Raw genomic sequence first — 13,444 nt, forward strand, 5'->3', positions numbered from 1 at the left:
CATGAGAGAGAATGTGAATGAGCAGGGACAGAGGCCTCCAGCACCGCTTCTTCTTCCCCAGAGTTGTCCAGCATACAAACCCTCAGCGCTCATTCTAGTCCAGGTTACCTTCCAGACTCAGTGCTAAAAGCTCCCCAAAATTTCACGTCTGGATTAAGTCATACCACTCCTCCCAACTTCCCAAACAGGCAAGTGAGTGACCACAGCAAAAAGTGAGTTGCTTTTCTTTTTTATGAATGAACAGGAAGGAAGACACACACACACACACACACACACACACACACACACACACACACTCACACACTCACACACTTGCGGGGAAAGAACATTCACCAGAGTTGAAGTTAAGCCACATTCTGTTACATTTGCATAAAGAGAGAAAGAAGGGAAACAAGGGGGAAAAAAATACCGGAATGGTGGAAAGGAAAAACACACACACACACACACACACACACACACAGAAAAAGGTTTGGTAGCCCTCTCATTACAAGTTGGTTGGGCATAATGTAAACACACTTCTGCCTTGCTTAATCACAGAGTGCCGCCCGTTTAGGTTTCAAAGGCGGCAGTAAATTGGGCGTAGCTGAGTGGAGGCTAAAAATTAACCAGCCATCTCTGTTTCAATTTGTAAGAAAACAAAAGCGGAAAGAAATTATAAAAAGGGAAAGGGTGGGGGGGTGGTGAAAGGAACAGAGGAAGAGAACGGCACCATCCCGACCCAAAATGCTGGGTAAAACTGGAAAAGCAAAGAGGAGAACTGGAACTACTCGGGACACAAAAGGAAAAGGAAAATTTGCAGAGTTTTTGGACTGTTTGTTTCTCGAAGACCACCGCTGCAACGCCGCCCCTCCCTGCCCTGCCTGTGCCGGGGAGAGCCTCTGTGCTTCCCAGCAGAGGGGTGGGGGCCTGGGGGTCTCCCCACTGGAGCCAGACGGCGGAAGGGAGAGCGCAAGGAATCTCCTGCTCCTTTTCACTTTCTGTGAAGTCCAAGGACTTTCCTACTCTTCGGCAGCCAAATCCCAGCCATACCAGCTCCCGCCTGGGCATCTGAGCCCCAGAATCTGCCCGCCTCTGCCTTCTCTCCTCTTTTCTATTCATTCTGGCTCCTAACCGGGGGTTTTACACGCCCCTCTCTCCACCGAACTGCTGCCCACCCCGCTTGTGCCAAATCCCGCTTTTCCCCAGGACTTAGGAAGAAGCCGCAGGAAAGCCAGCACCTGGCTCCCGATACTTCTTCTGACGCATTTTAAATCTCTGCAACGAGTGATTTTTTTTATGTGTGGTAATGTTCATCACCAACTCTCACCATCGTGGATAATTCTGGGGCAGCCTGGCCCCGGTCCTAAGACCTGCAGCATCTTTTGGGTAAGATGAGTCCTCCAAAGCGGGAAACGCACGACAATCCGGTAGGTAGGGTGGCGAGGGAGTGAAGGAGGAAGAACGGGGAGGGTGGAGGGAAACAGAAGAAGGAAAAGGGGGCCGCCGCACGGGCTTCAGCCCCAGGCAGGACAGGCGCGCTAGTTAGGCCCAGGGCATGGGTCCCTTGGAAAGAAGAGGCACCATACACAAAACGAATGCCGGCAAGTACACTAAAACGGGGAGTGGGGTTGAGAGTGACCTACCTGGAGTGTGGACAAAGTAAGCCAGATAAAGATCCAGTTCTTTGATTGTGACTCCAATGTGATGTGGCTGGACGCAGAGGCCGGGGTTCGAGCACTGGGGCGACTTGTAGAGCCGCTCCCCATCAGTACTTTCCAGGGGGATCCCCTTAAACAAAATCACCATGACCAGGTCCAGCCGCCACACCTTGTCGGCCTGGCGCAGGCAGTCAATCCGCCGGATCTTGCCCTTCTGGTCGGGGTTGGAGAGCACGCAGCAGGGGGGCTTCTTGCCGGTGATGGTCAGCACAAAGTCCTCTCGGAACTCGGGCCGGATGTCTTTGCGCAGCTTGGCCAGCAGCCGGGATGCCCACTTCTGCTTGATCTCGGGCTTCTCGCCCAGCAGCTCGTCCTTCACCGCCCGCTCCTCGTCCTTCGACATCCGCTTCTCGTGCTTCTTGAAGTACTTGCGCTTCCGCGCCTGCAGGTTGAACCAGGTGTAGGAGAAGGCGCGGACGTGAGGCAGCAGCGCCTCGATGAACGGGTGGAACTCATCCTGCAGGCGGCAAGCCGGGAGCATGCGGGGCGAGGGAGGACGGGAGGAGGGGAAGACGGGGTGAGGGGGAAAGAGAAAAGGAGAGAAGAAGCGTTAGAAGGGGGGCACAAGAAGAATCGCCGCCTCCTCCTCCGCCGCCCCCCCCTCCCGCGACAATTTTCTGTCGTGATTGTTCTACAAAAGTGTGGTCTGGAGCCACCACCAGCCTGGCCAGCCGCTCGCTCCCATCTCAGCCTCGGCAGCCAGACAGAGGCACCCCGCGCCTGAGCACACACCTATTCTCTCTCTCTCCCCCTCACTCACTCACACACACGCGCGCACAGACAACGTTGCCGTCCACACACACACGCTGCTGGTATCCCCGCCAGGCTCTGTCGCGCCCATGACATCTCCATGTTCTGTCGCTGCCGCAAACTCCTGTCAGCTCGCCCCGACGCCGGATCCCCGCTGCCCCGACTCCCGCGGACGCGCAGGCGAGGCGTGCGGGGGCCGCCTCGTGTCCCGACACCGGTCGGCTTTTGGCCACCCCCAAAAAGAGAGAACATGACATCCAGGAGCCGGGCGAGGAACCGGATTTGGCTTTCCCCTCCCGGAGCTGTTTGCATTCTCTTTTCTCCTGCTCCAATTGGAACATCCACCCCAGCATTTTTTCTTTAATCAGATCTAAATCCTAAATATGTGATTTCAGCTTTGTTACCGACACCGATACTAATGTTAATCACAGTAATAAGGAACAAAACACTTCTTGTTAGCACAAATAAGGTGGTTGCCTCGGCCACATTAGGGTTAAAAGCTACGTGGGGCGTCCTGCAGCCCCTTCCCCACTGACCCCTTCACCCTCTTTCCCACTCAGTCAGGTGACAGAGGGCTGGGCTCCCGCTTTTTGTTTTTGTTTTTGTTTTTTTCTTTTTGCTTGTTTGCTTGTTTGAAGTTTAAATAATAATTGATTTCTGTTTACAAAAATAAAACTGGAAAAAATTAAATAATTACCATTGATCTGAAGCACCCGGCAAAGCCCAACGCCCGATTCTGAGCTTCTGGACTCAACAGAGTTGTGAGTTGGGGGCGGGTGGGGGGAGGGGGAGGGGGAGGAGCAGGGGAGGAAGGTAAATGTTTTAAAGGGGGTTATTATTGGTGTTCTGGGGAATAGGGGCCGGGCTTGGGTGGATTCTCAAACCCTTCCCCCTCCTCCCCCCTCCACGCTCCATTGCACAGAAGGGGGAAATTAATATTTTTTTGAAAAGGAGCAAAAAGAAAGAAAGGTCAGGGATAGCAAGCAGAGAGAGGGAGCGAGCCGGTTGCCACACACGCCAGGTAAACAAAAGCCAACAAAAAAATGTTCAATTTCGCCTCCTGTGCATCCTCTTTCAGTTTAAAAAAGGGAGAGAGAGAGAGAGAGAGAGAGAAGGAAAATACGCAAAATTTAAAAATCAAAACCTACCTCCCAATCACCAACCCCAACACACAGCACACCCCACCCCACCCCCCACCCCACCCCCCCACCCCCGTGCAAAACAAAACAAAAACAAAAACCAGGAGGGGGAAAGCAGCAGCTGAAGAAAAAGGCTTTCGGCTTTGGCAGCGGCACAGGGGTGTAAACTTCGCGCTGCCTCCCTCCGCCTCTGAGCCTGATCGCAGGCAAAGGGGGAGCTCGCAGATTCCCGGGGAAGAGGACGAGTTCGGACCGGCTGCAGACCGTCGCTGGCAGACGCGTGCAAAAGAGAGAGGGAGTAAGGGAGGGAGGGAGGAAAGGAGAGAGAGAGGGAGAGATCGAGGGTGGACGTGGATGGGATGGTGGTGTGTGTGTGTGTGAGTGTGAGTGTGTGAGTGAGAGAGAGAGAGAGAGAGAGTGTGTGTGTGTGTGTGTGTGTGTGCTGGTTGGGTTTTGGATTTTTTTTTTTTTTTTTGCTTTTCTCTCTCAAACTCCCTCTCTCTCCCCTTTCATGCTCAATCCCCATCCATTTGCCTGTGCCAAAGCCAGTAAAAAGGGGGGGGGGGAGGAAGAGAGAGAGAGAGAGAGAAGGATCCACCTATTTGGCAGTGAGACATCCTCGAGCAGCCAATGGCTGTGTCCAAGGGGAGGAGGGAACCGGGCGAGCCGGGAGGGTGGGGAGAGCCCCCGGCAGTTGGAGACCAAAAACAATTTGCCCAATCGACAAGTTCACGTCTAATGAACAAGCAAAGTCCAGCAGTTATGAATTTTTCATTCCAGGCTCCCACTCGGGTCCATTGGCAGCAGCCAGCCAGCAAATCTGGGGAGGGGGTGTAGGGCTGGGGAGACTAGGATTGAGGAAGACACGGATTTTTTTCCTCTTTTTTTTTTTTTTTTTTAAAGCCAGGAAAAGAAATAAATAAAGGCCTGGCTCGGGCGGGCGCCCCAGAAGGCCTTGGGGAGAGCAGCTGCGCCTTCTCTGTGTTTTGGTTTCAGTCTCTTTCTCTCAGGCCCTCACACTCTCTTTCTGGTTCTATTTCTTTTTTTATTTATGGAGCGCACAGGGGCGAGTGGAAGTTTTCCTCCCTGGCCATACACGCGAGCCTGCGGTGCTATGAATAGAAAGAGAAGAAAAAGAGCTCGGAAAGTGTCCATGCCAGCAGCACTTCCAGGGCAGGGACCTGGCGCCCAGGGTGCGGCCACCCCTTCCTCCCCGGGGCCTGGCTGCCGCTGGCAGGGGCACTCCCAGACCAGACGCCCCCCCCCCACCCACCCCCAGGCCCCCAGCGAGCTCGACCGCCTCCCTCAGCCCACACCCAGCCACGCACGCTCCATTAGCGGTGACGAGGGATGCCAACGCGATGCAGCTCGGCTCGAGAAACTGCAACAGTTTATTAAAATAGCCTCCTGTCACAGCACTCCGCTGACAAGCACTACATGCAGCCACAAACACAACAGCCAATCCCAGGGAGAAGTGACAAAGGCAGGAAGACGGACACTACTTCCGAACAGTGACTGAGTCTTGCGCGAGGCCTCCCCCCAAGCCCCAGACACTCCATTCTTGGCTTTCTCCAGCTTCACCCTCTCCACTCGATCCGTGTTTAGTGTTTCTAGGTTGGAGGAGAAGCAACACTCACCTACCCACCCACCCCCCCCCAATTCAATTCCGAAGAAAGGGCCCAAATCCCTACGGAGGAGCAGGGTGCACCAGCGTGCAAAGAAACCCAGACGAAAGGGAGAAAGCGAAGGCAGGAAACAGCAAAATGGAAAGGAAAGGGCTCTAGCAGGAAAAGCGGGACAACTTTGGGGAAACCGAGTCATGGGGAAGGGGCCTTCCTCCCAGCCAGGTGGGAGGGTGAGCCCGGGAGAGGGAGGCCTGGGGTGAGTGTCATCTCCATGCGGTTCTCTCTGCCAGGGGCTACTGAGCAGCCTGCTTCGGGCCTTGCAGAAGCTGTAAGGAGGAGACAGTTATTAAAAGAAGGGCAGAGACCTCGGACAGACCGGGAGAGGCTGGTCCCGCGCTCAGCGCTGCCTCTACAGCTGCCCTCTCCCCAGGCGAGGCTCAGCCCTCAGCTGGCATGGGGAGGGGCAAGAAAGGTCACTGCTCACTCCTGCCCCTATCTTCCCCATCTGAAACCCTGTGCTCCGTGGCCTTTATGCTGGCAGAAAGGTTCCCGGAAGAACACCTGGGGTGTGAAGCAGCCCTGGGCTGGTGCTCAGCCCTGACAATGGGAGAGATGCCCGCCAGCACCTGGGACGCCGGTCTGGGCTCCAGGTCCTGAGTTGAGTGGTCTGAAGTGAGCTCACAGCTGACACCAAGAGAAACAGAGGTGAGCCAGCAGAAGGCAGGTGTCATTGCGGACAGGCCTCTTAGAGTAGCGTTCAATAATTAACATCATGTTAATAACCAGCTTCAGTCCAATTAGCCAAAGATGTTAACTAGTGACATAAGATACCAAACCTGGCCTCTCCACCTTGAGAGAAGCACTCTTACTTTCTAGAGTGGAGATGAGATGGTAAAAACCAGAAGTGAGTTTATATTCAGCACATGGGTGTTTTTCTGGCATTTTGATTTATACTAAATATTAGACACCAAACAGAAAATGGCCAACATGGGCCTCCTGGAGGATTCTGGCATATTCCGTCTCACAGAGTGAGACCACGGTGCCGGCTGGAAGAGATGCGCTCAGCATGGGTTGATTCCGAGACCCGTGGTACAACTGGGTGAGTGGTGGGGAGATGGCGGATGGGAGGATCCATGCAGAAGCTAAGGAAACGGGACAAGATCCGGGATTCGCTCTGGGATGGAGGGAAGGGTCAAAGGTCGGGGGAGTAGCAGAGAGGTTGGACAGAGAAGCGACCCAGGAGGGCCAGTGGAGTTTCTCAATAGAGCCTCAGGGATCTACACAGAGCACAGTGCGCCCCCTCAAATGCTCCCTGAACAGGAGGAGCAACAGGCCCTTCCCAGGAGAGTAACACGGAAGGAGAACAATCGTCAATTGTCCTTCTCCTGCCAGTTGTCGTAACCTTGAAGGTGGGCAGGGTGGATTCCCAGGGAGCACTCTCCGCTCACCCTGTTCCCACAGGGGCCACTGTCTGGGGTGTGTGGGGGAGTTTTCTGGAAGAGCGGCCTGAGGCCAGGGTATTCCTAAGGCTTGGGAGGGAGGGGAGAAGGTCTCTCTCTCTTCTGTGGGCACACACAGAGAGGACTCACTCAGGTTCCATTAGAAACACTTGGTGTGCCCCTACGCTGCAGCCTCCTCCTCCATGCCACTGGTGGTGGCTCTAGGCCCTGGACACGCCCCTCAGGAGCCCCAGACAAAAGGGGACTGTCCCCCTTTTGTTAAGAGAGTGGAGGCTCTGTTGGAAGATTACCTGTCCCAGACCCAGCCTCCTTCCCTTCTCCCCTCCTGCCTGGGTTGAGGGCTCAGAGGCTCTGCACCCTGCACACGGACAAGAGCCAAGACAAAAAACCTTCAGACAATTCAAGGCTTCTCCAAGGGCTGAGTCACCCACAAGTGCAAGGGTTCAGGGGATGGAGGAAGCAAGGGGACAGGCAGGCCTCTGAGAAGGAGAGGGGAGGAGGGAAGAGAATGAGAGAAAAAAAACCAGGGAGAGGGGAGAGGGAGCCAGTGATACTGGTGAGAGCAGGGAGCAAAAAAGAAAACTAAATACACGGGGGCGGGGGGGGGGGGAATAAAGTAAAAGCAGACAATTTGAGGGGAAAGGTATTTTCTTCACTTAAAAGAAAAATCAAGAAGCCAGAGATAAGACTTTTAAAATTAACATGGGGTTTCTAGTTTGTGGAAAGGAGTTTTTCTGCCTTTGGGAGAGAAAGGCCTCTCTTACTGTCAAGTATATAGAATATGATTTTTTTTAAAGCAACAGTTTTCACTGAAACATTTCAGAAATACTCGTGGCAGTTTCAGCCATCACTAGGAATAATGTGCCTCCAAAAGAAAAAAAACTGATCAGACCACAGAAAAAGAGGAAAAGAGCGAGTGAGAGAGAGAGAGAGGAAGAGAAAGAGAAGAAAGCCAAACCTGGAGAGAAAAAGCCAAGTTGGGCCCAAAACTGCAAAGAAAGAAAGGCAAAGATGGAGGGAGAGAAGACAGGACCGAAAAGGAAAAAGAAAAGAAAATTAAGGAAAGGAAAGAGAAAAGAAAAGAAAGAAGAGGGAAAAAAAAAAAAAAAGAAAACCAGGAACAAGGACAAAAGACAAGGCTCTGGGTCAGGGGCAAAAAAGAAAAACTAGCTAAGGAAAATGACTGCTTCTATCACAAGAAAGTAAAATGTGTGGTTTTCCAAAACTCCACCAAACAAATGAAGTCTTGTGGATTATTTAAGGGAAAATAGGAAAATTCATACAGAACCTCACTCAGTATTCAGAAGTCTTCAAGGAAACAAAATAATTTTCTCAGCTTGAGACAGGTTTTTGAAAGCGACCCATACCTACCAACAGTGAAATGTCCAGAAGCGTTAAGTTATATCTTTAAAGACAGGGCCACTGTTCCTTATGTTTACAAAAATCCTATTTGTCCACAAACTACTTGCTTTGAGACCCAAATTTATTCTCTCAGACGACCCTGGACACATGCTATACATATAAATATATATATATTTACGTATGTATGGCCATGCTAATTTGGATAACGATACACAGTGAGTGCAAATAACTAATAAAACCTTCCTAGGACCAACCAGATATTTCAGTAAAAGGAAGCAGGAAATTTTAAAAAGCCACAAATAGAGCCCTGATTACTCTGCCCAATTCTTGGGATTTTATAATTCATCCTTGGCCAAAACAGAAAGAGGTCAACTTTGTAACCCCAACATCTCCCCTCTTGTCCCACAGAAGAAGGGTCACAAGAAGGCAGAGAAGAAGGCAGTGTCCGGACTCTGGGGCAGAGGTTTGGAAAGAGAACTGTAGGAAGCAAAAGGAAGGGGCCAGGCTGCTTATCCTAGAGGTAGGTGGGGCCTCCCCTCTCTGGGCAGGGGTGGGGGGAGGAGGGATGGGGCTCTGCAGCCAGAGTAAAACCATCCAAGAATCTGGAAATGCCAGGCTTGGAAACCAGAAAATGCACATTGCGAGGAGGCTCACAGAATTTGGACAAAGCGGGTTTTTGGCTGACTTGGGCCTGTTTTCCTCTGCTCAGGAAAGGCAGCCCCACACGATTTTTCTAGCGTCCTCCGGCTTGCTGAATGGAATTGCCCCACACCCCCTGGTGTGCTGGGTCTAGGACGCGGCCTGCATCCGAACCAGGCCGCACGCACATTCCTCTCCTATAAAACCGCCTCCCTTTCCCTTCTTTTTCTCCTCCTGTCTACAAACTGGGAGCGGTGGCCTGGGATCGGGCCAACAGGCAGCCTCGTTCTGGCTCCAAGCACTACCCTCCCTGCTCCAGGCACATCTCCCCTCACCCTCCTGGCACCGAATAAAATAGGGTAGGAATACAGGTATGGGGAAGACCATCTATTCTCTTTAGTGCATCTGGAAATGTACTTTCATCCTCTACAGATCCTAGAAAACCAAAACCCAAGTCCTTTAATTCACGATTTAGCTTGAAACTTCTCGCGTCACCAAATAGAAATAAAACCGGGAAGGCCAGAGCCCTGTCCTCCAGCTGGAGGGCTACGTGGGGATCCTCCTCCGCGGGGCGCGCAAGGCAGAGGACTGCCACGGGCTTTGAGGGGCAGGAGCAGGGCAGAGCCTGAGTCTCACCCACCTGGTGCGAATGGAAAGTGTCACTCCATGATGGCCAAGGCCCCCGGGAAGAAGGAAGAACCCCACAAGCCAGCTTCACAACTTCCGGGGAGAACTGAAAATACTGACAAAAGCACGCGGCAGGGGGAAACCAGCCCGTGAAGACGAGGTTGGTGCGGGATCCACCATTCCCAGTCAAAATACCCAGAGGGGCAGAGAGAAGGCTAGAGCGAATGGCAAAATGTTGACTATTTGCCCAAGGCCAGCTGTAACCCCGGACCCCACAAAAGGCTTGGGGATCCTCCAGGGAAGGTGTTCCTCTCCCTCCCCTGCCCCTCTGAGACCCCTCTCGCGGTCTTCCCCGGCCCTCTTCAGGAGCTCCATCAGGATCCGAAGTGACACCCCCCTGCTCTACCTGGTCCACCCCCCCTCCCCAACTCCCTGCCACGGGACAGAAGGCAGAAGGGCCGCGGCAAGAGGAGAGTTTCTCCGATCCCCGTCTCCTCCACAGGGCTGCACTGCTCGCACCCTTGGCCCACAGAAAGCCTATTTCTTGCAGTTGCTGCGGCAACAGGCAGTGCCCAGAGCCGGGGGCAGAGAGCAGGGTGGCTAGGATAGAAACAGCCTGGGATTTTCACTGCCTGAGGGCTCAGGGGAGCTGGGCCGGCCCTGTCTGGGCAAGCGGCTTCCCCAAAATGTACCATTTGAGGAGTTGGAAGACATTTTTCAATCCCTCAAAATGTGTTGCTCCCCCCAACTAATTTATTATCAGGATCATGGCCAAGAAAACTCGAGAATCCTCATTCCCCTGGTGGCTAGCCCCTGTGGAGGCTGGCACCAGGGTGCCGGGAGCTCGGGACCTGACCACCCCTCGGCCACAATCCGTCCCTCTCCAGCTCCCTTTCTTTCTCACCCTCTCTCCCCCTCTGTGTCCTCCAGCTCCAACACAAACTGTTTGCACGGGAAGTCTCCCTCTATGACCCGATTCAGCACACACAAGAGAAAACTGTGGGCGACAGACCCAACGTCCTAACGAACTTGAGTTAATTAATGCTAAGGAAGAAAAGAGGCGCCCTCGCTCTGTTGAATCACGGTTCACTAGCCCTTTCAGTTTGCTGTGGGTGGAGGAAAAAAAAAAGAGGCTTTTTGGTTCAAATATTTTTGGGGGGCGAAGGGAAAACAAAAACACCGCAGAAGGGCCGTGGAGGGTGAAACCATAGTACCTGCCCAGAGGAGCAGAGGCGAGGGCAGCCGAGAGCGTCCTCCCCAAAAGCTTCTGGCCGAAACAGTCCTGGGAAGGCCGAGAAGGAGAAAGAAAAGGGAAGGGATTATCAACTAATGGCCAGCCTATTCAAATAGATTGCTCAAAAAATTATACTGTCAGACTAGGAGAGACATATAGATATATTTTTTTAAAGCCCAAACCCAACAACTCGACTTGAACAGATCCGTGAAGATGTTTTAACAGAGCAGAAAACCGAAATATGGATGGCATGCGTACAAAAATTTAAGTGTGCAGAAAAAAAGAAGAGGTGGTAATGGGGGGGGCAAGGAGCACAGCTGCAATTTTGCTTTCCAGATGTTGACAGCAAAATGTAATTGGCAAGTAACTTTTTCCTTACCACTTTTCATCCTTTGGTCCTGAGATGTTCAAAATCCTACAGCTAGACCTGAGTCTGCCGGCAGTTTCCTGGCACTGGGTACACACACGGATGGGTCTGGAAGCCTCGTGGGCCACACGCCTGCGAGCTTTTTTATCAGCCCACTAATTTTTACAAGCCCTCCCACCATTCTTTAGCGGGAGACCTAAGCAAAGCCGGCTGGAGGACATTCTTATTTAAATCATCATTTATTATCATTATTATTTTGTTAGGGAAGGCCTTTTCTTTTGAGGCTGGGTCTTCCTTTTTTTTTTTTTTTTTTTTTTTTCCCTTTTTAAATAAACGTCTTAACCGAAATGCCTAAAAAGTAAAGAAGATCGCACACTTCTAAGCCTGGCGCTCGATACATTTTCACAAAGTGAACACACCTGTGCGACCCCACCCAGATTAAGAAATAGAACATTTTCAGCACCGCTGAACAGGACTTTAGTTTTTAACTATAGAGTTCTCGGAGTTTCTAGGCCTTAGAAACAGCTCCTGCCCCCACCAGTAATGTCAAGTTCGAGCACCTACGTATACACGTGTGTTAACAGAGCAGCATACGCTACTCATGTGACCACCAAAAAAAAAAAAAAAGAAAAAAAAGTGCGGTGAAGAGAAGCCCCTCAGATTCTCACTGCTGCAGAGGGGTTTCCCGCCTCTCTTTTTCTGTCTCTGTCTCTCTCTGTGCCTGCCCGGCTCTGATCCCATCAACAGGGCAACCAACTGTGCAGCGGGGTAACAGACCAGCCGGGCGTGTGTGTGGTGGACAAACAGGGCCCACCGAGCTGAAAGCCAACAGTCACAACAGTCATAGTGACCAAGGGGGAGTAAGAGACTCCCGGTGCACCCTGCCCGTAGGCAGAGACCGGGGGCCTCAGGGGTGTGGAGCATAATGGGGGGAAAAAGTGGCTCTGCAGAGCCAGGGATTCCTGGAGGGTAAATGAGCACCCATCCAGGCAGGCTGCCCTCATTCCAGTCCCCAAAAGTCTATCAGGGAGAGGAGTGAGGGGGTCCTGGAGCAGAGCTGCCCGGGAAGGGAGGCCCAACCCTGCTGCATCTGCCTCCCCCTTCCCTGGCTCCAGCCCCAGCTGGCTCCCCCCTCACTTTCACTCGCACTAAATTTACTTTATAATTTTAAAATTAAATTTTAAAAAAAGCAGGAAAGAGAAAGCACTGAAGGCAAAGTACCTCCCACAATATCTCTCCAAGGGGGGGGGGGTTCTGCTTATGTAAAAAGACAAAATGCAAGGGATCGCGGAAAAGTCTAAGCACCAAATAACAAGGAAAATAAAAGAGAAACACATTTAATTAAAAACACCTGAAGCAAATAAATAACTCCTTTGCAACTCGAAGCGGTGCCTGTGGGCACAAGTCCCTACCCCCATTTCTTGCCCACTTTTCCCTTTCCTTTCTCACAGGGAGCTGCGATTTCCCCAAGCACTACAGAAACCCCCTTTTCTGAGCCCATCCACCCTACAACTGGGGGAAGGGCCAGGGCAGTCACTTAGCATCCCACCAGCCCGAAGCAAACCTCCAAAGCCCTGATGAAGCGCCCTTTCCTCAATTCCCACATCTTTCCAAGCGATGCCCACCACTGGCCCTGTACTCCGCTCTCCCGCCTCAAATCTAGGCCCGGTAGGTGGTGGCAGCACTGTCCTGGGGCCGGACGCCAGGCCCAGCCCAAGTGGACAGCTATCTCCCCTACCACGGGCTGTGGGCCGCGGGCTGCCAAGTCGGGCTCAAGGACCGAATTTTCACTTCCTATTGCGTATGGGGCCGAGCAGAAAGATCTGTTCAGCTTGATTTTAAAATATGACAAGGGATCTGAGCCCTCTAATCCTTCGGTCTTTAGAAATACTTGATTCTTTTTTTTTGGGGGGGGTAGTGCAGAGAAGGCATCAAGACTGCCTCTGAGACCCCACACCCCCCACCCGGTTTGACTTTCCCACCAGCCGACCGCCTGGGAAACGCGCCCTCGGCTGGCACAGGGGTACCAGAGCCCGGCTCCTTTCTTCCTTTCTTTCTTTTTTAAATCGCTCTAGCGCAAACCAGGCAGTGGGTCAGGGCCCAGAGGCGGGGGAGGGAAGAGGAGAGGGTTGTCTCTGAAAGAGGGGAAAAAAGGAAAGCGAGGCTCCAACTCCGGGAGAAGAACGGCTGCCGCAAGTTTCCCGGCTTGTACCAGTTTGGGGATTTGCGAATCAGACCGGAGCGGAGGGAAAGGCGGGCGAGGAAAAAAGCCCGCATTAAAACTAACCAGCTCTGCCTAAAAGCACGCTTTTCACCCTTAAATAAGACAATGACGAGGGGAGAGAAGAGACGAGTTATTTCTCACTCTTTAATTATTCCAATGCTTAGCGTTATTTAAAAAAAAAAAAAAAAACCACACACATTAGCCAATGATACATTCTAACCCTCAACAAAGCTGGTATTTTTCTCTGATTACAGACTTTGCCGCGGCAAACCCGGGCTCCGACGACAGAGGCAGCGCAGAAGCGCGCTCCTAAATGAGAC

General features: G+C 52.3%; 1 protein-coding gene across 1 annotated transcript in view; it reads right to left on the bottom strand.

The window, feature by feature from the left end:
* The window catches only part of NFIX (nuclear factor I X), a 69,365-nt gene extending 66,882 nt beyond the window's left edge, over nt 1-2,483 (bottom strand). The window contains 2 exon segments of the mRNA XM_047700943.1: nt 1,623-2,154; nt 2,462-2,483. Of these exon segments, the coding sequence (XP_047556899.1) occupies nt 1,623-2,040 (418 nt within the window). The 5' untranslated portion in view covers nt 2,041-2,154; nt 2,462-2,483.
* Between the last annotated feature and the right edge of the window lie 10,961 nt (nt 2,484-13,444).

Source organism: Lutra lutra, chromosome 1 (assembly GCF_902655055.1).
Source record: "Lutra lutra chromosome 1, mLutLut1.2, whole genome shotgun sequence".
In the NCBI taxonomy this organism is placed as follows: Eukaryota; Metazoa; Chordata; class Mammalia; order Carnivora; family Mustelidae; genus Lutra; species Lutra lutra.